Consider the following 27,718-nt stretch of genomic DNA (forward strand, 5'->3'; position numbering starts at 1 on the left):
TGGCTCAGAGGTTGAGTGTCTGCCTACATCTCAAGGTGTGATCCCTGAGTCCTGGGATTGAGTCCCGCATCAGGCTCCCCACAGGGAGCCTGCTTCTCCCTCTGCCTGTGTCTTTGCCTCTTTCTCAGGGTCTCTCATGAATAAATAAAATCTTTAAAAAAAAACCACAATGAGATATCACCTCACAGCTGTCAGAATGGCTAAAATCAAAAACACAAGTAACAACAAGTGTTGGCAAGAATGTGGAAAAAAAAGAACTCCCTTACTCTGTTGGTGGGAATGCAAACTCACGTAGCCACTGTGGAAAACAATGGAAGTTCTTCAAAAAATTAAAAATAGAACTACCCTACAATCCAGTAATTGTACCACTGGGTATTTACCCAAAGAATATGAAAATGCCAATTTGAAAGGATATGTGCACCCCTATGTTTATAGCAGCTTTTTTTAAAAAGATTTTATTTATTTATTCATGAGAGACATAAAGAGAGAGAGGCAGAGGGAGAAGCAGGCTCCATGCAGGAAGCCTGACGTGGGACTCAATCCCGGGTCTCCAAAATCAGGCCCTGGGCTGAAGGCAGCGCTAAACCGCTGAGCCACCTGGGCTGCCCTATAGCAGCATTATTGACAACAGCCAAATTACAGAAACAGCCCAAGTGTCCATCAACAGATGAATGGATAAAGAACATGTGGTATAAATATACAACAGAATACTATTTAGCCATTAAAAAAAGAACAAAATCTTGCCATCTGCAACAACATAGATGGATCTAGAGAGTATAATGCTAAGCGAAATAAGTCAATCAAAGACATACTATATGATTTCATTCATATGTGAGATTTAAGGAACAAAACAAATGAACAAAGGAAAAAAAGAGACAAACCAAAAAACAGACTCAACTATAGAGAACAAACTGATGGTTACCAGAGGAGAGGTGGGTGGGGGGATGGGGGAAACAGGTGAAGGGGATTAAAGAGTACACCTACCATGATGATCACTACGTAATATATGGAACTATTGAATCACTATATTATGCACTTGAGACTAATATAGCACTATATGTCTGCCATACTAGAATTAAAATTTTTTTAAATAATTAAATATAATTGCACATGTGATTCGGATTATATTCCCATTAGATAATGCTGGTCTAGAATGTCAGCCCTGGTTTTAAATCCCAGATAGACAGTGCCACTTACTTTCTGTGTGAAGAAGTGACTTTCTTCATTAAGCACTGACTTGCTCATCAATAAACTGGGAATAATAAGTATACCTAATTTATCAGGCTGATATGAGAAGTAAATTAGATAATGCACGCAAAGCACTTAGGTTAAGACCTAGACATGGTAGGTGTTCAAAAATGGGAGCTGCCCTTAATATTACCACCCAGCATTAGGTGAATAATCAGGAGGTGGGGGTTTTAGACCTGGCTCTGCTGATACCTGGCTATCTGATCCAGGCAAAAAAATAATAATTAATCTGTTAGATCTTTTATTCTTTATTGGAAAATGAGGAGCTAATAATCTGCTTCATTGGTTATTTTGAAGACTGAATTCTTTCAGTCCACATGTATTCAGAGTATCTACTATGAGCTAGGCACCATTCTGGGCACTGGGGAAAGAGTAATGAACAAGCCAGATAAAGTTTCCGTCCTTAAAGAGTTTCTATTCCAGTGGAGGAGATATATCACAAAAAAAAAAAAAAATATTGTATCACATAATGTTGGGTAGTAGTAATAAGAAATATGAAGAAACCATGGCAGGGTAAGAGCAAAGAGAGTGATGGAGAGACACCACTTTAGGCCCAAGGACAGAGACAGAGACATGAAGAAGAGCCAGTAGGAGTGAAGGAAGAGAAACACAGGGACCTGTGGCAGGGGGACACTGTGTGAGTCTGGGTTAGAAAGAGGGAGTCAAGGTATAACTGGGGAGCATAGAGATGGGGCAGAAGAGGAGGCTTGGCCAGAAGACAGCGGGCACTGGAGGCCGAGGAGGAAGGGAGGAATACAGCATCTCATTCTCAGCCAAGGCAGCTGCTAGAGAGCTTTAAGCAGGTTTTTTCTTTTTTTTTAAGATTATTTATTTATTCATTCATTCATTTATTCATTCATTCATGAGAGACACAGAGAGAAGCAGAGACACAGGCAGAGGGAGAAGCGGGCTCCACGCAGGGAACCCCGATGCAGGACTCGATCTTGGGACTCCGGGATCATGCTGAGCCAAAGGCAGACACTCAACCACTGGGCCAACCTGGCATCCCTTTAAGCAGGTTTTTAAATGATCCCTTGGCTACGTTGAAGATGATGCACATGCCAGGCTCAGCAGGGCACAAAATAAACATGGGAGCTGGCAATGGCAGAATGCTGAGATGTGGCCCAGTCAGTCCCCTGCACCCTGGGGGGCAGAAACCTGTTCCAGCAAAGGGAAAAGGGAGGAAGTGGGCATGGCAGGAAACAGGTCTATGATGGTGCTGCCGAGAATCACAGCCCTGGGAATCACAGCCCTGGGAATCATAGCCCTGGGGCGGTACTTGCAGTTAGGCTCCAGGTCACCCCAGGGGCAATATACTCCTCTACCCTCAAAGGACAAAAGGAAGAAACCAAGTCATGGCCAAAGAAGAGCCAACTCTGCTCCTCTGCCACAAGGAAAAGCCTTCCATCAGACCAGCAGAAACATGCTGAAGGAAAAACCATCTAAAAATATTTATTATTTCAAAATACTTTTTTCTATCATCATAGTAAAGTCATTGTAAAAAATGTAGAAAGTAAACAAAAAGAAGAAAAATTAAATTCCAATTTACTAGAATCCTGCATACGTTTGGCTATAGCTATGAATATGTAAACATAAAATTTAGACCTCTTCTTATGCAAATATGCGTGTATTGTACATGCTTTTTAAAACTGGCACTCTTCTCTGTTAATGGTGCTATAACTTTGCCCTTTTCACTTACTATTCGTACATACTGCACATGACTTCTAAGGTGGTTAATTCTAGATTGACGGCAACCTTTTTAATGCTGCTTAGGATTTCATAAAGAATATCATATCCCACGGTCCCTATGGTTGGGCATATGGGTTGTTTCCACCTCCAATTGGAACTTTCTGCTGCCCCCTGTCACACCCCACTTTGGTGCCCAGACACCCACATCAGTTACGTTACTTACAGCAAACTCCTCGGGACTCACTTTCAAGACATCGAAGACAACGGCATCATAGCTCTTGCTGGCATAGTCGCAGCTCTGGCCCTCCAGAGAGTCTGAGCTGCTGCTGCCCTGCGGAAGACAGGGAGAGAGGGTGCCACCTGAGCAGTTGGGCTGACTCCAGAATCGCTGACTGCCATACCCAGACCGAGGATGCAAGAGTGACACAACTGTACAGTGAGCAAAGCTCCTACTGCTCGCTGCTTCACCCCATTCCAGGCACTGTGGTAGGCACTTCATATGTATAGTCTTGCTTAATTCCCTTAAGAACTGAGTACACACTATTTTTATTTCCTCTTTACAGGTAAGGAAGCAGAGGCAATGCCACTCCCCCATGGAATCACGGTTAGGAAACTGAAGAGCCAGGAAATGAAATTAGTTTTGTGTCTACCTGACACCAGATGCATACCCTCGATCACTACCCCCAATTGCTTCTGGTGGGATAAAAAGATATAGCCCACTCCTCCTTCAGAGAGAACAGGCCTTCACATCCTAGGAGGCCTAAGGCAATCGTCTGTCCTATTCTGTCGTTCAAACATTACCTGGTTTCACCTTTTTTTTTTTTCTTGAAGTCATTACAGGAAATTCTTACACAAAATGTTAAACTGGCTCTCAAGGCTCACTTCATGTATGGGCCACTTGGAATTCAAAGCCAGTTAGCTGATGAGGTGAGAGGTAACCAACTGGCTTTGGAGATGGGCATAAAAGTTATATTTAGTAGAATCCCTTATAAAGGAGAATACCATGAGCCCTGCATGTAGAGAAGGGGGTCTCCCATCAAAGAGGAAGTTAAAACTCCCCAGATGTGGCCAGGTTCATGAAACCCAACACTGTGGGGGATCCCAGAATGTTGAACATACCTTCTCCTTGATTTTATTTAATTTCATCAAATTCTACTTTGGGGAGCCAATCAAGCTTACTACCCAAAAATTGTGCCCTGTTCATAAATGGTTTTATTCGTCTCAACCCATGGAGAGGGATTTTGTGGTTTCCATTAACCTCAATATCTTGGACTGGGTTTTAGAGAACATGCTTTTATTAATTCTTCTTTATTTCACTCTTTCCAAAATGGCTATATCTGGAAAAACTTTACAATCTTACTGGAAACTAGAGTGTTTTTAGGCCAATGAGGGAAACCAACAGTCAACAACTGAAAATGTGAGGTTAAAAGGAGGCGTGGAAACTTAAACGTGTAGATTTCAATAGGCCTGTGTCATTTAAAAGTTTCACCAACAAGGCTGTTATGTCCAGAACTCTAAGATGATCTTAAAAAGTAGCACATCATGCTGGTTAAGAGCTCTGAAGTCATGCCTGGTGGAAATGCCAGCTCCACACCACCTGCTGCCTGACCTCACACAAGCTACTTCACCTTACCATCTCAGCTCTGTGAAACGGCACACTGGCACCTACTCCCCAGGGTTGTGGCACAGATTATATAAAATGAAGCTAACAAAGTAGATTGCGGAATCCTCCTCCCCCAGGAGATGCCGATTCAAGGGGCCTGGGCAGACTCGGCCATGGCTTTTTTAGAAGTTCCCTAATAATGGCACTTGCTAAACTTTTGAGAAGTAACAAAGACAAATCCTGAATGCCTCCGACATTGGCAGTCTGTTCTGCCCCTTCGGTCTTATGCACAGACCCCAAGCAGATGACTCCCTGTAAGTCACTCTGCACTTCCACAACCACGTTCCAGAAAGCAGGCTACATCAGGTTGACAGGGTTGTCTTCCTCAGCGTAGTGTCATCAGGGTTAAGAGCACTGGCTTGAGAGTCACAGGGGTCTGGCTCTAAATCCCCACCCACCGTTGACCAGCTGTGTGATTTGAGCCAGTTTATTGGCCTCTTCCTGCCTCGTTCCCCCATCTATAAACTAGGGGTGAAGCAACAGTACATACCTGATCAGGCTACTGTGAGGATTCGTGGGATAACACCTGTGGAACATGCAAGACAAGGCCCTGGCATATAGGATGCACTGAATTATGGGGGTGGATGTGTGTGTGGTGCCATTCAATCTCCAAAATTTACTGAGTACTTCAATTAAACATGTGTTCTTTCATTCAACAACTATTTGAGTACTTACCGTGCTCCAGATACACATACGTATTCACACATACTCAGTATATACATATATGTGTGTGTTTATATATATGCACATACACACAGAGAAATCAGAAAAGACAGAAGTTTTACTCTAGGTGGAGTGTAAATTGTAAATGAGAAGAGAAGCCTGATTCCTCCAGTTACCAAACAGCCCATTCCTGGGATTTTAGGTTTTATATCTTTCCTGTAACACCCCACTGCATCTGCCCAGACACACACTCATACAAGAGGCTTTACTTAACACAGGGTTGCCCCAAAAATATTAGTGGTGGTGGTGATGACGATTCAGTGATTTCATTTAAACCTATACTGGCACCATCAGGGGCTTTTAAAAGGTACTCACAAGTCTGTTTTCAGAAGCAGAGATCAAAAGAAGGAATTTGTTAAGGGTTTATAAGATATGAATAGGTTCCTGTGAATTTCTAGCCAATCACACAGGATCATTTGAAAAGCCCAGCTCAACTGTGAGGGACCTGTAAGCTCAGAAGACTGAGCACTCCCTTGACAGTTTGTCATGGGAGCCAGGCATTACACATTTGGCAAGGTGGTGCTCCTGGGCCTGATGACACCCACTCCTTTCACGTGACTCTGTTCCATCACTTCACTTGGAAAACACACCCCCACACCCCCACGCCCGCAGGGCAGGGGCCCTACTCTCCCAGGCTACTCTCGGACCACCAGTCCTTACAGCCATCTCCTACAAAGCAAGGTAAATAAGAACACAGAGCCAGCTGGAATCACTTCTGCCTGACTTCATTCTGGAATGTGTGACATATTTACAATCAGCAGCAGCAGCTTTTCTTGGGAAAGGACTGATCCCATCTTGCCACCAAAATGGAATGTGGCACTTGCTACAACTGGACTGGGCAGGTGTTTGCTTTTCTTTGAAGCGAATGACTGTAGAAAATGTACTGATCCTCGGGGCTGACTGTCCTCCCAAATCTCACGCCTGGTGTGGCCAAGGGCCTCAGGAGTGCTAAGAATGGTGGTATTCATGGAGCCTTGCTGCCTTGCTGTTCACAACTTAGCTGGGGCCTGGGTCCGCTGAAAGGAGCCCCCCTACCCCCACCCGCTGTCCCAATTCTCATAGCCCCTATACCTGTGGAGTGGCAGAGGTGACCAACACACTAGCCATCAGACCATTCCTCTTGTACATAGTCTCCAGGCCGCAGGGAGCTTCAGGGCAGCCTCTGTCGGTGACATAACCTGTCTGGAGAAGTCCTGAAAGGCAAAGGGGCTCATGAAAACCAGCTTCAAAACCAACTTAATCCCAGCCTGGTGGGAGGTAAGGAGTGGGGAGGGGGGTGGATGTTGTGCTAGGATTTGAGCAGAAGACCCCAAAGGAGACCTTTAAAAGAAGGTTATAAGCCAGTGGCCTTCAGGCTAAATATGGCCCACAGATGTAGTTTCTTTGGCTTGTGCAGATTTTCATATTTTTAAAATTTATCAACAACATTTAAGAATTAGAAGGTTTGGGGGCACCTGGGTGGCTCAGAGGTTGAGCGTCTGCCTTTGGCTCAGGGCGTGATCCTGGGGTTCTAAGATCGAGTCCCACATCGGGCTTCCTGCATGGAGCCTGCTTCTCCCTCTGCCTGTGTCTCTGCCTCTCTCTCTCTCTCTCTCTCTCTCTCATGAATAAATAAAATCTTAAAAAAAAAAATTAGAAGGTTTTGGGGATGCCTGGGTGGCTCACTGGTTGAGCGTCTGCCTTCGGCTCAGGTCGTGATCCTGGGCTCCTGGGGTCAAGTCCCCCATAAGGCTCCCTGCTGGGACCCTGCTTCTCCCTCTGCCTATGTCTCTGCCTCTTTCTGCATCTCTCTCATGAATAAATAAATGAAATCTTAAAAAAAAAGAGAGAGAGAGAGAGAATTAGAATGTTTCACATGGAATTCTGGATTTCTGACTTTTCTTGAAAATGGAAATACCTGACAGCACAAGGCCCACATTCCCACATGATGACCATCAGCTGGGCAGAACAGCAACTGCCCCTTTTACTGGAGCAAGAGGCTTTTGGACCCTACCTGGCCTGTGCAATTGTTTGGGTACATGCCTGGCCCTCTCAGGTACTAGAGTTTGTGACCTTTGTTTTAAATGAAAGCAGGTAAAGATGACAAACTGATTCTACCATGTTTCCCTGTACACTTGACCACTTCATCAGTAATAAGGAGATAATAACTAATATTTGCAGAGTGCTCACCATGTGCCATGCACTTTATGTATATTGACTCAACTAACACTCACAACAGCCTTAGGCAGGTCCTATCACACCCATGTTACATATGAGGAATTTGAGGTACAGAGAGGTCAAGTAACTCGTGCTTTGGCGTCTTCACTCATGCTGTCCCCTGATCCCACCATCATTCAAGGACCTCCTCAAACATCATTTCTTCTGAGTATTATGCCTGAACCACTTGGACCAGAACTCAGTGCTCTAGTGACTATGTGTACATACCTCTAGTAGAGCATTTATCACATCACTGAACAGCACAGAACTGTAGCCGCCACCTGCTTTTTATTTTTTTTTTAAAGATTTTTTAAATTTTTATTTATTTATGATAGTCACAGAGAGAGAGAGAGAGACACAGGCAGAGGGAGAAGCAGGCTCCATGCACCGGGAGCCTGACGTGGGATTCGATCCCGGGTCTCCAGGATCGCGCCCTGGGCCAAAGGCAGGCGCTAAACCACTGCGCCACCCAGGGATCCCTTTTTTTTTTTTTTTTTAAGATTTTTTTAATTTTTATTTATTTATGATAGTCACAGAGAGAGAGAGAGAGAGGCAGAGACACAGGCAGAGGGAGAAGCAGGCTCCATGCACCGGGAGCCTGACGTGGGATTCGATCCCGGGTCTCCAGGATCGCGCCCTGGGCCAAAGGCAGGAGCTAAACCACTGCGCCACCCAGGGATCCCCGCCACCTGCTTTTTAGCAGGAAAGTGACCAGGAAAGTAGGGAGGATATAATGGGAAGGAGAGAGGAAGGTGGAGGTACCAACTGGAAGCCAACTTCGATGATCCAGGCCAAAGCTGAAGATAATCTGCACTAAGTAAGGCTGTCACAGTGAAGTCAGAGAGAAGGAGGCAGATGGGGAGCACCAGGGGCAGAGACTGATGGGGACAGGGAAGAATGAGCTGAGATATGAATAGTGTCTGGCCTGCAGTGCCAGAAGGACGGTGTATCCCTCCTTAAGAAAAGGAACAGAGGTGGTACAGCAGATTTGTGGAAGAACATGAAGAACTTCATCTGGGATGTAGGCCAAACCCGCGGTGCCTGAGAGAAAATCCACCCCGGAGGGCAAGGTCTCGTCGGAAGCTCATGGGGGGAAGATGGTCTGGAGGTAGACAGAGAATATCTCTGCCCAGCCTGTGACCTGCTGGAGCCCAGCCACAGGGCCCATGGCAGAGCAGCGTGCCAGACAGGACAGAGTCAAGCACCAAGAAGGAAGGTCAGAGTGCTGCAGGCTCTGCCTCACACAGCTCCAGAGCCACAGGGCCATTCTCTCACAACCTCTCTGCTGGCTCCCTCGTCAGCCATGTCCTCCTCAGCAGCAGCCTATGAGCCTCCACCCTCCCATCTTCCCTCTCCCAGACACTGAGAAGAACCATGAATAAATAAATCTTAAAAAAAAAATTTAATTAAAAGGTTTCACATAGAATCCTGGATTTCTGACTTTTCTTGACATTTGGTGGTCAACCAGGGATGGCTGGATATGGACATTTTGGATGATATGGAATTACAATTCATCTTCTGGGGCATGAGAGCAACAGTAGGGAGACTAAGGAGAAAGTCTATCTGGGTGACGGAAGGGCAGAATTCAGTGCTAAAGTGAGTCTGCGACTTGGTTTCAAATCAATCCACAAACTACACTGAAGTGGAGATAAAGCAACTGTGGCAAAACACTGACAAGTGACATCCACTGACAGGAGGAGTGCAGTGCACTAGTCTCTCAACTTTCCTGAATGCTCCATTATTTTCATATAAAACAAGAAAGAAGAGAAGGGGAAGCATAGCTTGATTAAGTTTTTCCTCAGAGGCCAAACTCTCAGGAGCAGGGAAAGGGGACAGGCTGGGAACATCCACCGGTTAATCACTTCTGTCCTCGGAGGAGCCAGGCCTGTGGTTCCCCCAAGACCCTGAGCCCGTGCTGGGGCAGGTGTGCAAGATAGCCACACAAAAGAGAGGAAGAGACCTTTAGCAAAAGAAGGCCTAGGGATGGTGAAGAGAAATGCCTCGGGGAAAGGCAAATTAAACCCACAGTGAGCTTACCACCTCACACCTGTGAGGATGGCTATATAGAAAAAGCACCAAGTGTTGGCAAGGACACAGATGAATGGAACCCTTATACATTGCTGGTAGGGAGGCATTCTCCTTTGGTAAGTGGTTTGATAGGTTTTTTTTAGATAGTTTTTTTTTAATTTATTTATTCATGAAAGAGAGAGGGAGAGGCAGAGACATAGTTAGAGGGAGAAGCAGGCTCCCTGCAGGGAGCCCGATGTGGGACTCGATCCCAGGACCCCAGGATCATGACCTGAGCCAAAGGCAGACACTCAACCACTGAGCCGCCCAGGCATCCCTGATAGTTTGTTTGAAAAATTAAACATTCATCTACCAAATGATCAGCCATTCTACTCCTAGGTAGCTACCTTAAAATAAATGAAAGACACATATGTGAATTCATCAGAGCCAAAAGCTGGAAACAATCTAAACTCATGAATGGATCAACAATGATATATCTATACAGTGGAATACTACTCAGCAATAAAGAAATGAAATACTGATACAAACTGTAACATGAATAAGCCTCAAAAAAACTATGCTAAGTGAAAGAGGCCAGACCAAAAAGACTGTACTGTAAGATCCCATTTTTATGAAATGTCCAAAAAAGGCAAATTCAGAGATAGGAGCCCATCAGCGATTGGCTGGGGGTGGAGGCAGGACTGTGTGCAAAGAAGCACAAGGTGCAGACAAGACTGTGTGCAAAGAGGCACAAGGGATTTTTCTGAAGTGATGGAAATGTTCTAAAACTGGATCATCATGACAGTCACCCAGCTCTGTAAATTCACTAAACATCACAGAATCGTACACTGGGAATGGGTGAATTTTACGTTATGTGAACTACACTACAACAAAAGCAGCAATCACAAACTCTGTTTCATGATGGCAACCTGAACTCACATGTTTAACTGCCCCCCTCTACATCCCTTTGAAATAATCCAAGAAGTAGCAAAATGGCAAAAACAAACTACATTAGCACATGACAAGAGAGAAAGGTTATTAATAAGCAAAAAACTTTGAGGAATTTCCAGTGCAGAAGAGACAGGACTGAGAGGAGGGGAAAGAGCCTCTGGGGCAAAGGGAAGGCCTCCCAGGAGTCAGATAGATGGGACCCTTCAACAGACACCCTGTAAGTAACATGGGGACTTCAAAATCAGGAATCCAGAAATGGCTGAAAGTAAGGCCCGCTCAAGAGCTCAAAGCAGCAGCATGAGACTGGCTCAAGCTGCAGGTCTGTCTCAGACCAGACAAACAAGCTCATGTGGACTGGGAGTTGGGGTCAACCCAGCCAGGCTCTCTATGCCAGAAGTGACCAGCTTGTTGGATGGACCATGTTCAGATCAGCTCAAGCCGGACTGAAGTGACTCAACCCAAGCCTGACAGAATCACCATGGATTCTGTCCATGTGAGACAGCCAGCTGATGTTCCTTGTGGATCCAGCTTGCTCCTGTTCCAGGCTGAGGTGGGCTTTACTCCTTTCAGGATATGCTTGGCACTCTGCAGGTCTTCACCAAGGGGAGTCCAACATGGAGCCCAATCTGCTCTGCCTGGCCCCAACCAGAGGCCTTAGTGCTCCCTGCCTGCCTGACACCATAAATTCTCAAGTCACACAGGTGCCATGTTTTATCCTCATACTCTCCTCCATACTCGCTCCTCCTCCCTCCTCCATGGCGGGTCATTTGCTCAGTCCGTGCATCCTGTCTGGTGGCTGATGCCACCAGCTCTGACCATTTCTCCAGCATCGTCTCCACTTTCGTGCCCCTGTCGACACACCAGCACATCCAGGGAATGGCAACTGCATGAATCTGAGCCAGGCACTACATTTCTAGCTCATTTCAACTTCACAACAACCCCATGCAGGAGAGAGACTGCATCTAAGAGACTGTTGTTGGCTCTGAGAGACTCTTCTACTCCTGGAAATCACGGCACCAAGGGCTGATGTTACTGCTCATTGAGTGGTGGGACTGGGGAGTTCAAACCCTGGTCCATCAACACCAGCGCCTGGGCCTCCTTCAAAGCCCACGAGGACCCAGCGAGAAAACGCATATAAAACACTTCAACCCGGCCAGCCACAGACCAAGCACTCAAAGTTATTAGTTACTGTGAGTATTAATCTAATCCTACAGTTCTAGTCTACCTATTCTTTTTTCCTAAAATAAAGAAACAAAAAATTGAAGAAATCACGGCACTGTGCTATGAAACCACAGGCTTCCACTGCAGGAAAGGGGTTCCCAGCTGTGGTCCCCAGGTGTCTGGGGAACACAGGCTGAGTCCAGGTGTCTGAGTGCAGAGCTCCTCCACCAAGAGGCCTGATCTGTCCACCCCACATCCCTCCGGCCCACCTAGAGACAAAGCACATCAGCAGCAGTGTGTTACCCCTATGCTTCCTATAAGCAGCCTGGGCTGGAAAGAAAGACAGAACACTTGTTTGAGATCCAACTCCTACGTGTCTCCCCATGGACAAAAATAGCCTAAGTTATGAGCAGCAACTCTCCAATAAGTGATATTTCACATGCTACGAAATGACAGAACTAAGCAGAACAGAATATCCTTTCCAGGGCCCAGAGAAACCCCCACCCATCTACCTTCTGTCCCTGAGGCCTGGCCAGGCCCCAATTCCTCATTAGAAACTAGACTCCCACCAACAGAGTCAGCCTGGCCCAGGCAACCTGCTGAGAACTGCTTCCACACCCCACGGGAAGGCCCCTGATGATGACAACTGCGCCTGATGACTGGACCAGAGTGGCCACCTGATTCTCCTAGGAACTCCGGACCCTGAGACACTGGTCTCTGCTGGTCAACCAACAGAGGCACTGTGCCCTTGCTTCTAGGGGGTGGCCAGATCCTGCCTGGTACAGGGATAGTCGGCCAGAGTGTAAAAGGGGCAGATGCATGGAGAAGCTAAAGGCAAAGCCTGTGTCTGAAAGAAAAGGAGGGCAGTGACCTGGCTCCCACCCCCAACTCTGTGGTAGATGCCTCTTTTTCAGTGGCCGGTAGTTAGAGTGGCTTTCCAAAAGACCTGGGCCAGGGCTACTTCTTAAACACCAAGTTCATGCCACGCCACCAGGAACCTGACCCTGAAAACACAAAGGGCTCATCTGAATGGAGAAAGATATGCACCATTCACTCACTCATGGAGCTCCTACTTCATGTGGGCATCGTTCTAGCGAGGAGTTCCTAACCATTTTTGTGGCTTGGACCCTTTTGGCAGCCTAGTGAAACCTCTGGGTCCCTCCTCACAGAAAAGTTTCTACATGCATAAAATAAAATTACACAGGATTACCCAGGAAACCAATTATATTAAAATACAGTTAATAACTGTATAAAATACTTTATAACATAATAATGTATATTTCTTCATGTAGGGGGATACATGTACATATATTTTTTATTATTGCATTAAATAACAAAATCTGTTGGCGGGTTTAATAACTACCATAATTTGAAAGTAGTTATGAGCATAGATATTCTAAGAGGCTAATGATTGTTATGTCATATGAAAACACCTGATTTTTTTTTAAGATTTTATTTATTTATTCATGAGAGACACAGAGAGAGAGAGAGGCAGAGACACAGACAGAGGAAGAAGCAGGCTCCATGCAGGGAGCCTGATGTGGGACTCAATCCCGGGACTCCAAGATCACTCCCTGGGCCAAAAGCAGGCAGACACTAAACCGCTGAATCACCCAGGGATCCCCAACATCTGTGATTTTTATTGGTGACAAAGTCCCAAGTACTATTATTATTACTGTGATTCGGTGTCTATATTAGTAACTGAGAGAAATGCTAAATTTCAGTCAGAAGTTGGTGAAAATAAATATGTCATCTTTTTCCCACTAAAATTCAGTGATGCGTGGTCCAGAACCCCTGTTTCAGGCATTGGAGACATCAAGAGAGCAGGCTCTGCTCCCACAGAACTTACATTCCAGTGCAGAAGTCAGAAAATACACACATGGATACAAAAAAGATAACTTCAGATGGTGAGAAATATCTCAAAAAACTAAAATAGGATGGAGGATGGTATTTGCCAAGTGGTCAAGGAAGGATGCTCTGAGGATGTGAAATTTGGACTGAAACCTTAGGAAGGAGTAAGCCCCCGCCCCCCAAAAAAAGGAGTGAGGCCATAAAAACCACTGTGTGTTCTTTGCAGAGAACACAGCAAGTGCAAAGACCCTGAGACACACATGAACTTAGCATGCTTGTGATGGAGGCAGATGGACCCGAGTGGGCAGAAGGCAGTGGACAGAATAGGCTGGGGCCAGCACATGAAGGGCCTCACATGCTATGGTGGGTGTATGGGTTTCATCTGGAGTGCAGTGGGAACCCTCTGGTGTCCTAAAGGTTTTGAGCAGGGGAATGACAGGATCTGATCTTACTGTTTTTGAGGTCACTTTGGCTACTGGGCATAGAACTGGATGGAGAAAGACAAAGTCGGAGCCTCAGAGGCAGCAGGGGTAAGAGAGGAAATGGCATGGACTGCTGGGGGATGATCTGGGAGGGGCTCTGGAGGGAAACAGACAAGACCTGGTGATGGATCACATGTGAGGGGAGAAGAAGAAAGAGGAACCAAGGAGGACATCTAAACTTGGGGCTATCATGAGGGGGTAACAGCCACATGTTGTTCTGCTGTTCATTTATTCACTCATGCACCCACCCACAGCTGTTCGTTCATTCACATACCACCCACCCACCCAATGAGCCCCCTGGCGGACCAGTTCTGGGCATCCAGAGTAAAAAATGACACAGCCCTGCCCTCCAGGGTCCTGCAGTATAGTGGGGAGAACACCCAGTAAGTAGATATTCAAGGGACATGTGTTCTAAGAGATCACAGGTTTTCCCGGGGGGGCCAAAGAAGACATCACTGAGAAGAGTGATGGCTTTCAAACGACTAGTGGGAACATTTCAAGGAAAGGGCTGATGAGGGTACCCTGTGCAAGTATGGAAGCCCGGGGTGTGAAAGGACTCCTGATGTGCCAGTGTGCCAGGAGTACAAGGGAGCATGCTCTCCTCCTCACCAGACCCCAGCCTGTGTCCATCCTAACACACGGTGGCCAATAAGCTAGGCAGGGATCCCCAGAGAGTCTGTTTTCATGGATAGCCCAGACATTACAGCCACAGCCACAGAGTCCAGTCTCCTCGTCACTCCCTCATCTGTTCAGCAAACTTGGTGAAACCTCCTAAACCCTGCTCTGTGAGAATTCAGACCAGTCCTTGGCCTCAAGGAGCTCACACACCATTATCTGCTCACCACTGTCAACACCAATTTACTAGACATTTTGTTTCACATTCTGGCTGGGGATTTCCATGCATTAAAAAAATTTTTTTTTTACAGATGAGGAAATGGAGGTGCAAAGAGATTAATGACACTAACTCAGGGATGTACTTTTATATGTCTGTACTGACCATGGCCCCTGCTGGACAGGGGCCAGTCTGGCAGGAAGGCCAGAGCTCCAGCTTTTTGAGCTTGCCATTTTATTTTTTTTTTAAGATTTTATTTATTTATTCATGAAAGACAGAGAGAGAGAGAGGCAGAGACACAGGCAGAGAGAGAAGCAGGCTCCATGCAGGGAGCCCGATGTGGGACTCGATCCCGGGTCTCCAGGATCATGCCCTAAGCTGAAGGCAGGCACTCAACCACTGAGCCACCCAGGGATCTCCTGAGCTTGCCATTTTAATTGGAATCACACCAAAACCCCATCTTTCTATCCTCTGGCTCTCTCACCACACACACACACACACACACACACACACACACACTACTAATGCCTCCTTGGAAACCAAAACACTGCTGAAGAGCAAGCAATTCTCATGATGTAACTTCACAAGAACGTGGCAATTGTATCAGGACCACAGAACAATCCTTCATCTCTTGTTTCGGTATGACAGAATCTGTTCTTGTGTGTGGGCTCCTGAAGAGGGAAGGAAAATCCCATATGCCATGCTGGTTTCCTTCCAAACTTTCAGAATTCTCCTTCAGCATCGCAGGCTCAGGAAACCAAGAAAATAACATGAGACAGTCTGGGTGCAGACCACTTTTGAGAAGCAAAATAACCACTTTTTCCTAAGTGTATGGAGGTCTTTTCAAAGAAAATACACACGTCCAGGAATGTTCAATTACAAGAGAGTGATCTCTTCCAAATGTTTCAGACAAGTATGGAAATGGATCCCAAGCCCCGTTTCAGAGCCTGCTTCCTCAGTGTGGAGTGGACTGCTCTCTGTAGATATGGTGGAGGCTGGCTCCACCTTCCTGTGTCTTGAACAGAAGCTATGACAAGACACATAAGAAAGAAACAGAGAGGGTTGTGGGCAGAACAACCCCTCCATCACTTCAGGAGCGTTAAGTCTATGTGTGTATGCACACACACAAATACACACACACAGCAATAGCATGCAGATTTCCTATTACCAAAAGGCTTCCCCCAAGGTAACCAGCACTCTGGTGCTGGACTACTGGCCAGCAGCTCCAGAAAGTCCCTGTTGTATGGGCTGGCAGGGCTGTTATCTCTACCTCCTCCTGACCCTCCCCAAACTGGCCAAACCTCTTTTCCTGGCAAGCAGCAGCATCTAGCTTTCAAAGAGAAGCCCTGTCCAGCCACGTAAGCACATGTCAGACTTGAATGCCATCCCTCACTGCAGCACTCACCACCACTCCCCCATTCCCACCCCGTACCTTCCAAACCACCCACCAGATGTTCAACCTCCAACATCCCACCTTCCAACTGAGGGAGGGAGAATGAGCTGGGGAAGCGCCACCATGGCTGTACCCCTGTGGAGGAGAGAAAGCAGCAGAGTGTGAGAAAGAAGGCTGGATTTAGAGATGGAGGTCCAAAGATCTCATTAAAAAAAGGGACAAAACCTGTGAAACTGATTGAACCCAGAGAAAAGGACCAGGAGGGCATCTTCTTGGGAAGGGAAGCACCTACATTTATGGAGCTAAGGCAGGCCCCCACAAACAGGCAGCAATCCACAAATTCAGGTGGCAGGTATGACTGAGTGCCCCCCACAGCCCATGCATGGTGTGCTGAAGCCAGGAAGGCAGATGTGGACAAGGTCCCCATCCTCATTCTCAGAAACCTTAGTCCATCCAGCCCAGGGGCACCTAACATTATCAAGGACTTCCTGAATTTCTTGCATAAAAGTAATACAGATGCATGCTGAAATTATAAACCTAAGTAAAAAGGCACAAAATAAAAAAAGGAAAGTCTCCTCTCCCTACAACCCTTAGTTACTGTCCCTATGGTCACACAGTTCACACAGTATAGGGCAGCATTTATGTGCACATCCACGCATATAGAAATATAAGGAAATGTACAGATATATACATAAATGTATTTTAGAGACTACCCTTTTCAACACTAAAAGAAAGACTAGTTCTATTTTTGATATCTGTTGACTAAGAAAAAACCCCTGGAAACAAAAAGCTGTTATAAGTCACCAACACACTTAAATTGATCTGTGGTCTAATAACCACAGCAACATCCACAGCCACTTACAATGCAGTAAGATATATTTACAGCACCCATTCTTTAGCATGACAGAACTTAGAGCACAGGTGGATTTGGGAGGTCTTACAGCAGCCTGGAGTTCAACACCCTCCAAATGGCACCCTCCTCCCTGCAGGTTCACAGCTGCAGGTGAAGGCCTGATAGAAGCTAAGAACAAGACAGCTACAGAGCAAGGACCTGAATTCTCACCAGCACTTACTTGTGCCCTGGGCAAGCCCCCTGACCTAACTAAGCTCTACCTTCCTTGCCTATTAAACAGGAACAATGGGATCCCTGGGTGGCGCAGCGGTTTGGCGCCTGCCTTTGGCCCAGGGCGCGATCCTGGAGACCCGGGATCAAATCCCACGTCGGGCTCCCGGTGCATGGAGCCTGCTTCTCCCTCTGCCTGTGTCTCTGCCTCTCTCCTTCTCTCTCTATCATAAATAAATAAAAAAGAAAAATTCGAGAACTACGTCCTCAGCATAATAAGTTTAAAAAAAATAAAAATAAAAATAAACAGGAACAATGGTGGCACCCACCTCGCCGACAGTCAAAGGGGTCCCTAGGATTCTGTGGGCTAGGGGCAGCTGGTAAGTGACAGCTACACCTGTGGTGCTAGCACTCCTCACCACCATGCTCACTCTGGGCCAGAGCAGGCACAGGCAGGGCTCTCTTAGTGTAAGACCATAAGACATCACACTGAAGTTGAGGCAGGAAGAGAAATGTGAGTGAAGAATATGCACATCTCATAAAACCAGGAAAGGTTCTTGAAAGAAAACCAATCATTTGGTTGGCTGGATAGTTTTTTTAATACCACCCGCCCCCCCAATGAAAAGGCCAGTAGAGCTTCCCCATCCCTCCTGCGTACACATACAATTACTCTTCAAACCAAAGGCTTCTCCTCCCTTCCAAAACAAGGCTGCAGAACACAGGCAAAGGGGAGAGGTCCCCATGTGCAGCCACTAGGCAAGGCCTGATTTCTCCATAGCAGGGGAGGCAGACTTGAGGGAAACCAGAGGCCTAGGGATCCCTGTGGGTGAGGGCTTGAAGGCAGCATCAGGCAACAGGGGGAAAAGGGAGGGCGAGAATGAGAGTGGTTTGCCCCGAGCATGCCAGACCCCCTCAACAGCCCTGGGAGCACCCTTAGAAGCTGGATAGTGACTCTCCCCTTTCTGCATATGGGACATCATGGTATCTAGATAGGGAACCAGGGCCCGACTCTGCCCAGTCCTCATCATCACTTACTCCATCTTAAGATACCAAGAGCACATGCTCTGGGGAAGGCAGGAAGCATAGCCTAGAACCTGACGAACGGGGAGACTGTGTCCCCCTGGGAAGCCATAGCAGAAACAGTCCTCCCTGTGGAACATTCCTGGCCTCACCATCACCACCATGTCCAGCCGACCCAATCTCTGCTCTAGGGTAGTACCCTCCTCATACTCTCCCGTCGCACCCCTGCCTCCTCAGGGTTGATTTTTGACACAGAGGGAACCTTCTAAAACATCAATCAAGGGACGCCTGGTTGGCTCAGCAGTTGAGCATCTGCCTTTGGCTCAGGGCATGATCCTGGAGTCCCGGGATCGAGTCCCACATCGGGCTCCCTGCAAGGAACCTGCTTCTCCCTCTGCCTATGTCTCTGCCTTCTCTCTGTGTCTCTCATGAATAAGTAAAAAATCTTTTAAATAAATAAATAATCAAAAAACTCTCAGGACATACATACACTAAGGAAGGCAAATTCTTCTGTATGTAGAGCATACCCAGCTGGAGAGAAACAGGCTGCATCCCAAATCTTGCTCCGGAAGGAACCTAGAGAAATGCCTGAACGATAAGAGAAGGTACTCCATGTCCCTCCCAGCCAGTGGCCTCATACAGAGGCAGGCAGTGGAAAGGGGAGAAAAAAGTCAGCCAGGGGCAAAAGCTAGCACAGGACCACTCAGGACAGAGGTGAGAACAGCCTGGGGCTCTGATGGCAAGCATGCCCTGGGCCTCAGTCAGGGACAGCCAGGTGCACAAAGGCACAACAAATGCCTAAGTCTTCCAGAGTCTACTGGGCAGAACACAGAAGGTGGGAGATGGAGACTGGGGTTTTCTGGGAACTTGAGGTGACTCCTAAGCATGTTCTTTCTGAGGCTCAGAATAAGGGAGAACAAAATATCAAAACTGCAAGAGAAAGAAGGGATATCTGGCAGAGTACATCTCAGGAAAGCTGGGAAGGGTAGGACTGTGGTAACTGCTTCCCCTGCCTGCCCCCCCGCCCCAGGATGGGGGAAGATGGTGGCTGCAGCTCAGACCTTACCTAGAGGAGGGCGGCCCTGGGGAGGCAGGAGAGCCTGATTTGCACAGGGGTATCCACGCCAGTATGCAGGGGCTTGGTGAACTCCCTCAGGATGAGACGCTTTTACTCTATAGGAATGTGAAGCAGAAGCACAAGAACCAAACAATAAATTTCCTTCAGTGAGGACCTGACCTGACTCTCAAGACAGGGAGCTGTCCCAGGCTAGAGGACACTACTGAGGCCCCACAACTAGATGCAAGGAGGGATCCTGGATTGAGACAGGAACAGAAAAAGAACATGGTGGAGGGGGGTAAGAATTGGTGGCATCTGAAAAGTCGACAGTCCAATTCATAGCGTCATACCTGTATTAACTCACCTAAATTAATTTAATAACTGGATTAAGCTTATATAAACTATTCACACACAAGCTGAGGGAAGGATATATGTAAATGCTGTGTACTACTGTGCAGCTTTTCTGTAAGTCTAAAATTATTTCAATATAAAAAGTTAAATTTAAAAGGAAATTCTAAAAAAAAAAAAAAAGGCAATTCTACGCCCTCACATCCCACCCACCCCCCCCCCGCCATCTCCCAACAAACACACATACACACACACACACACACACACACAATCTCCACAACCAGGCCTAACGCCAGGGGCTCATCATTTCCTGTGCCCACCATTAATTGAGAGTTGCAGCTCTGGGCTGCTGAAGTTCAGGCGTTTTATACCTGTTACATGTGGGCCAAACATATGTTACCTACAGCAGATAGAGGATGGGACTAGAAGAAAGTTTACTGTGAAGAACAGGGGGTCCCTCTCTTCCTCCTAGTCCCTGCCAAAGGCAGAGGAATTCACTGGTCTGACTGGGACCAGTCCAGATCACTGACAGCCACTTCTGTTCAGAATATCACTAAGTACCATAAAGTCTCACACCTGTTCAAGGCACCTCTTCTCCTCACTGCTGCTGTGAGACCCATGGAACTCACACACACACCCCTATGTGTGCCTGCCTGGCCTGTTTCTGTACGCTGCTGCTGGCCAGAAGAAACTAAGGACCCCAGGTACAGGTCATGCTCAGGGGGCGTAGGAGGCCCCACTGGGCAGTGAGCTCATCACTTGCCTCAGCCAGCTTCAAGAAGCAAGCCCTGTGACAGATGCTGGCTGGCTCACAATGAGGGTAATTTAATTCTTTGCCACTTTCCTTGTCATCATCTTGAACTTTAGAAATATCAAGGTGAAGAACAGGTTCAAGAACTGGACAACACTCTTGGGCCTTCCTGACAAATACCACTGAGTCTTGACTCAACACCCACAACCTGGCATTCCCCCAGCTAAATGGGAAGGCAGTTATCTGAGAGCAAGGGGGAGTAGGTGAGGTCTGGCTGGAGAAGGGGAGGGGAAACCTCCTGGGCAGCAGCACAACAAAGCCCTGTAGGAATAAAGAGTGCACCCCGTGAGGTGGGAGCAGGAAGGTGAAGAACATCCTTGGATCTAGGCTGTCTTCAAGTAGCATTCCACATTCCACGGAGAACACTGCAGGGGATGGTATGGGTGGTGGTACCAAAGCACAGAGAGGAAATGACATTTTCATATCAAACCATATAAACAGATCTAAGCTCCAAGACAACGAACTGGGTCCACACATCTGACTTCCCTTCTCCAAATCTTGTTGAAATGAAAAGACAAGAATAATAAGAAATCTGTTGCAGTGTTGAAATACAGGGAAGGATGACATCACCAAACCAAAGATTCAGAATTCCTAGAAGATTTGAAGCAAATGGAACTGGACTGAGGAGAAGCTCTGAATGTTAGACATCTGGCCACAAAATCAACGGTCTCTTCTGTCCAAACAATAGACAGCTAGAAAACTCAGCAGCCTGAGAGTCTACTAACCAAACATTACCTAGAAATAAACTTGACATGTACAGAAATCATTTGAAGAAAATTATGATATTTTCCTAACAAAAGAGAAGACAAATCAAAGGAGAGACGTCTCACTACTCTGAGCAAAGAGACAATATTGTAAAGACATCAATTCTCCCCAAATGATCTATAAATAAAATACAAGGTCACTCTAAATCCTAAGGGGATTCAATTTGGAATTCAACAAATTGATTTAAAATTTCATCTGGAAGAATAATTTTTAAAAGCTAAGAAGTTTTGAAAAAAAATAAGTCTGATGAAAAGTGACCTGTTCTGCCAGAAAGCCACAGATGAGGAGAAACGGTCGAGAGATGAACGGATTAGCAGGACAGTACACATTCCAGAACATAGGGTCAAGTACATGTGAGACTTAATACCTAGTCAAGATGGCATTGCAAATAGCAGGGAAGGATGAATCATGTAATAAATGTTGATGAAACAATTTACTATGCACTTAAGCAGGGGAGGGAGGATTTGTTTAAAATTTTTATCTAATAACTTAAGAAAAACAAATGAACACAGGGAAAAAGAGAGCGAGGCAAACCAAGAAATAGACTTTTAACTAGAGAGAACACATGGATGGTCACAGGGCAGGGGTAAATGGGGTAGGGGGAGATTGGTGAAATAGGTGGTGATGGGGATTAAGGACAGCACCTGGGGCGAGGAATGGGGTTTTTTTTTGTTTTTGTTTTTGTTTTTTTTAATTTTTATTTATTTATGATAGGCACACAGTGAGAGAGAGGGGCAGAGACAGGCAGAGGGAGAAGCAGGCTCCACGCACCAGGAGCCCAACGTGGGATTCGATCCGGGGTCTCCAGGATTGCGCCCTGGGCCAAAGGCAGGCGCCAAACCGCTGCGCCACCCAGGGATCCCGAGGAATGGGTTTTTTATGTAAGTGCTGAATCACTAAATTGTACACCTGAAATTAGTATTATACTGTATGTTAACAAACTGGAATTTAGAGGCACTTGGGTGGCTCAGTTGGTGAGAGTCTGCCTTCAGTTCAGGTCATCATCCCAGGGTCCTGGCATCGAGCCCCATGTCAGCCTGCTTCTCCCTCTCCCTCTGCCTGCTTATGCACTCTTGCACTCTCTCTCTCTCTCTCTGTTACAAATACATAAATAAAATCTTAAAAAAAAAAACAAATCAGAATTCAAATTAAAACTTTTAAAAAAATAAAAAATACAAATAAAAAATATTACCCAGTATCATATATAAGAATAAAACTTTGATAGATTTAATCAAACATAAAATCCCCCATAAAAATACGCTAATACGAGGAAATTACGAGGAAAATTATGAGGAAAATTACGAAGGAAAAATACGAGGAAACGCTAATCATTATTTTTTAAATAAGTGTGAGGTGAGAATTCCTCTCTAGGATGATACAAAAGCCAGAAAAATAAAAGAAACCACTGGCAGATTTAGCTACATTAAAAATTAAAGCTCTGGGAGTACCTGGGTGGCTCAGTTGGTTGGGTGTCTGCCTTCAGCTCAGGTCATGATCCTGGAGTCCCAGGATTGAACCTCCCTGCTTAGCAGGGATCCTGCTTCTCCCTCTGCCCCTTACCCTACTCATGCATGCTCGCATTCTCTCTCTCTTAAATAAGTTAAAAAAAAAAAAAAACTTAAAAATGTATAAGAAAGGACATCATGAAAAAAGATGTAAGAACATCAAAACACTGGGGAGAGAGTATTTGAAATGTCACATGAGAAAGGATGAAGTAAGATCCTTAGTATGGAAAGAACTCCCCCAAGAGTGCAGGTCAACATTCAGCTGGAGAGCTGCCTGGGCCAGGGGCCTGTCCTCTAAGCCCCAGCTCGTCACCTGCAAAGAGAGACGCACCTTTCTCATGGGCATGAGGACCACATGGGATGCTGTTTGCGAGGGACTTCACCCAGAGTCTGAGCAAAGCAAGGAAAATCATCAGACAGGCAACACTAGAGTATAATCCAGTAAGGTCACTGGCTGCAACCACCACCTTCAAAGAAGGGAAGAAAATTCTAGAAAACCTCACCAGTCTGTTTCAGTACCGGCAGTTGGAATACATCAATTCAAGGGGACCCAAGGCAGTGGGTTAAAACAACCAGATAGATCAATATCTATGGGCAGAGAAAGTGTCCACCGACTCAGGACACAGCCACCACCCTTAGTAATTCATTCGGCAAGTATTTACTGACAGTATGTGTCAGGTACCATTCTAGGTGCTGCACGTAGAGCAGTGGAGAAAAAGCTGGATGTCCCTCAGTAGTTCTAGGGGAGGCAGCAGACAATAAATAAAGCATGCAGTGAAAGATACAAAGTGTCAGGGAGAGGAAAAAGGTAAAACAGGGCTAGGTGCTAGGCAGAGGGGGAAAAACAGATCACGGTCTTAAACAGGCGAGTCTGACAAGTGCTGAGAAAGTGACATCTGGACATGTTTTCTGACATTTACACACTCCTGTGGACACACACATACAAGTAAGATGCACACTCCACTATTAATGTCTTAAAAGTCTACTGCACTTTCACTTTCTACTTTTTGTACACATCAGGATTGTTCAATTTATTTTAAAATAAATGATAAAATAATGCTGTGAGCAACACAGCATTTGGGGAGAAAACTGAAAGTGAACTTGCACAGACCAGCTCTTGGAGATGGCTCACAGCCAGGTATTCCAGACATAGGAGGGCAGAGTCCGGTGCTTGGTGCTTTGGCTCCACCTGGTGGCCACTTCCAAACATGTCAAGGAAAAAAGAGGCAAGGGGCACAACTGTACAAAATCCCACCTGCCCTGTAGACAGGGTAGAAGGAAAATGGGCAGCACAAATACAGTTTGACTTGTTGGGCTACCAGGGTCATGGTGGGATTTATTTAGCTTGGATTGGATTGTCAACCACAGTTTCGTAATGCTTCATTCATTTATGTGTAACTGCAAGAGAACAGTCCTATGGGACCGCCAAATGTTCTCGAGGGACAGAAGTGGAGAGGTGGGTTGGGTAGCACAGATCCATAAAACCAGGCCATCTGCACATGTGTCCCCAAGAAAGTTGGGGAATCCATAGTGATAACTTCAGGTCACTCGGTCTGTGGAAGAAGAGGAGAGGTCTTCCCGGTGGGAGGGTCTAAGGGACAAGGTCTCAAGAGTCTGGCAGGGATGAGCGGCCACATACCTGCCCTCAATGATTAACCACTAAGTGAGCATGCACACAGACCACTAAGCTACTGCCTCTTCACCAAAGCCCAGAAGAGACAGAGATAACCGCCAAGTGACGGGGAGGTGACACTGATCACACTGAGGACTCTGCCTGGGAAACCTGCCCCTTCGCCGTGCTTCTGGTCCTCAGTCTATGGAGGGTCCTTCCTCTGTGTGCCCTCCACTTAGCCTGCCACAACACCTGTCACCCTGACAGGGAATTGTGCTTTCCCTGGGCATCTCCCCGCTCGACCACAAGGTCTGTCAGGTGAGTCACAGCTATCTCATTCACCACCAGAGATGGCACCTGCAAGTCCAATGTGCCAGATCTGAATGCAGCTCTGCCACCAACCACCTACATGACAGCAGGCAAGCACCTCTCTAAGCTTCAATTCTCCCTCTGTGTCTACCTCACGTGGCTATTGGGAGCACTACCAGCACCAGCCCACTCAGGAGCACTGGTGGGTGCCAGGCACTCGTCCCAGGGCTCCAGAAGTATTAAGGCCTTGAGCTGAGGTGTCCCTTATCTCTGTGGGATAAGTATTGTTACAGCACCCAGCACACAAAGTTCTCAACTCCCAGCACAGTACCCAGTGGTCAGCTGTGTTCTCAATAAAAATGGATGAACTTGGGATCCCTGGGTGGCGCAGCGGTTTGGCGCCTGCCTTTGGCCCGGGGCGCGATCCTGGAGACCCGGGATCGAATCCCACATCGGGCTCCCGGCGCATGGAGCCTGCTTCTCCCTCTGCCTGTGTCTCTGCCTCTCTCTCTCTCTCTCTGTAACTATCATAAATAAATAAAAATTAAAAAAAAAAATGGATGAACTATTCCCCCAGCCTACCGTGAAAAGGGGCAAGATCAAAAGAAGACTGCAATACTTAAGCCACCCCAATAGCACCCCCAGCCACCTGGTTCTGCTGTCCCCCAAAAGGCTCAAGGACTGCACAAAAGGACTTCAAGGAGAGAAGGCCCCCCCGGTAGGCACAAGCACCCCTGCAGCATGGGGGCAGGGGGTGGTGTGGGGAGAGGAGGAAGGGGAAGTGGTATGAATGCTTGGGGTTGATACTTGAGGTGGGGGGGTGGGGGGACAGAAACTCTGGGCTCAGGCTCAGCTCAGGCAGGACCCAGGTAGACGCTACCTCCTGGGAGTAGCCTCAATTAAAAGCAGATAAGACTTGCCTTAACAATCCCTTCCAGGCTCCCATCTGAATGTTGCATCTTATCCTTGCTGTCCCTGCTTTCGGTGTGCTTCCTCACTCGATTCCTTCCTCGTGCCTCCCACTCTCAAGTGGTCAGGGCTTGGTCCCCACAGGGGAAGCAAAGAAGGGGCTCAGAGGTACCAAACCCTCAAGAACCATAGGCCCTGCCTGTAGAGGAAAAGGCTCTGTGTGGAGAGTGTGCAGTCCCTTTGCCAGCCCCTTGGAAGTGGCTCCCAGTCAAGAAAGGAGAAATATATAGACAAGAACTGCTGCCAAAATGTTTCTGGAGCTCACCAGTGGCTCTGCCTATCCTGCAGTCTCTCATAGCCAGGTGTAAACAGGGGCCATGAAAGCATCCTCCCCCTTCCTCCTCTCCTGGTTCCTTCCTGTTCTGTTCTTACCTTAGATTTTACTTCCTCCAGGAACCCTTCTGTGACCCCCTCTGTTATGTCTTTCTCCTACAGGCTTTGATAACACCCACACTTCTCTTCCACGGCATTTGTCACAGTTGTCCTGAATCATGTCCTGAGAGCAACACTCAGCTGCCTCTCCAAGACATCCAGTAGGAGGATCATGCGAGCTGCGTCAGGAGCCAGCCCGTGGCTTCCATGGCTCACAAACCCAGAGGTTCCTGAGCAACCTTTGTCCTGTTGTCTATGTCTACCTTCCAGAATAAAATGTTCAACAGTCAGAAGGTGTCAGATGTTACAACTGATGGCCTGAGTGAACCTGCATCCTACAGAAAGGAAAACTCAGGTCTCCTTGCTTAAGCAGTGATGTATAAAGACAATCTCAAAAGAAACATGTGGAAAAAAGAAAAGAAGTGACAGGGGGCACCTGGGTGGCTCAGCGGCTGAGCATCTGCCTTTGGTTCAGGGTGTGATCCCGAGGTCATGGGATCGAGTCCCACATCGGGCTCCCCACAGAGAACCTGCTTCTCCCTCCGTCTATGTGCCTCTCTCTCTGTGTCTTTCATGAATAAATAAAATCTTTTTAGAGGAAGAAACAAACAAGTGACAGAAAGGAAGGTACAGTTACACATAGAAAACCCAAAAGACTCCACCCCAAGATTGCTAGAACTCATACAGCAATTCGGCAGTGTGGCAGGATACAAAATCAATGCCCAGAAATCAGTGACATTTCTATACACTAACAATGAGACTGAAGAAAGAGAAATTAAGGAGTCAATCCCATTTATAAGTGCACCCAAAAGCATAAGATACCTAGGAATAAACCTAACCAAAGAGGTAAAGGATCTATACCCTAAAAACTACAGAACACTTCTGAAAGGAATTGAGGAAGACACAAAGAGATGGAAAAATATTCCATGCTCATGGATTGGAAGAATTAACATTGTGAAAATGTCAATGCTGTGCAGACCAATTTACACATTTAATGCAATCCCTATCAAAATACCATGGACTAGGGAAGCCCTTGTGGCCTAATGGTTTAGCGCCGCCTTCAGCCCGGGGTGTGATCCTGGAGACCTGGGATCGAGTCCCACGTCAGTCTCCCTGCACGGAGCCTGCTTCTCTTTCTACCTGTGTCTCTGCCTCTCTCTCCCTCTCTCTCCCTCTCTCTCTCTCTTTCTCTGTGTGTGTCTGTCATGAATAAATAAATAAAATCTTTTTTTTTTTTTTTTTTTAATATGGAACGCTTCACGAATTTGCGTGTCATCCTTGCGCAGGGGCCATGCTAATCTTCTCTGTATCGTTCCAATTTTAGTATATGTGCTGCCAAAGCGAGCACAAATAAATAAAATCTTAAAAAAAAAATACCATGGACTTTCTTCACAGAGTTGGAACAATTCTTTTTAAATTGTACTTTATTGGACTTCCTGCTAAAACTACAAAAGCAACAGATCCCTGTTGTTAGAAGTCAAACCCAGGCAGCCCAGGTGGCTCAGCGGTTTAGCGCCGCCTTCAGCCCAGGGCGTGATCCTGGAGACCCAGGATCAAGTCCCACATCAGGCTCCCTGCATGGAGCCTGCTTCTCCCTCTGCCTGTGTTTCTGCCTCTCTCTCTCTCTCTCTCTCTCTCTCCTCTCTGTGTATTCTAATGAATAAATAAAATATTTTTTAAAAAGTCAAACC

The 27,718-nt window shown here is 46.6% G+C and overlaps 1 protein-coding gene and 1 non-coding gene across 12 annotated transcripts in view; both read right to left on the reverse strand.

Annotated features, from left to right (window-relative positions):
- RALGPS1 (Ral GEF with PH domain and SH3 binding motif 1) overlaps positions 1–27,718 on the reverse strand; it is a 295,268-nt gene that overhangs the window by 237,275 nt on the left and 30,275 nt on the right. For 10 of the 11 annotated variants that reach the window (XM_025475186.3, XM_025475185.3, XM_025475191.3 and 7 more), the window contains 2 exons: positions 6,395–6,516; positions 3,161–3,268 (listed from right to left, as the gene is read on the reverse strand). In XM_025475186.3, the coding sequence (XP_025330971.1) occupies positions 3,161–3,268; positions 6,395–6,451 (165 nt within the window). In that variant the 5' untranslated portion in view covers positions 6,452–6,516. Of the gene's footprint in view, positions 1–3,160; positions 3,269–6,394; positions 6,517–19,345; positions 19,453–27,718 lie in introns of all 11 variants that reach the window. The other variant, XM_049114457.1, reaches the window with a different exon arrangement.
- On the reverse strand, positions 27,269–27,375 carry LOC112677725 (U6 spliceosomal RNA). Its single transcript, XR_003147163.1, has one exon. It is a non-coding gene; the product is annotated as a U6 spliceosomal RNA (small nuclear RNA).

Source organism: Canis lupus, chromosome 9 (genome assembly GCF_003254725.2).
Source record: "Canis lupus dingo isolate Sandy chromosome 9, ASM325472v2, whole genome shotgun sequence".
NCBI lineage: Eukaryota > Metazoa > Chordata > Mammalia > Carnivora > Canidae > Canis > Canis lupus.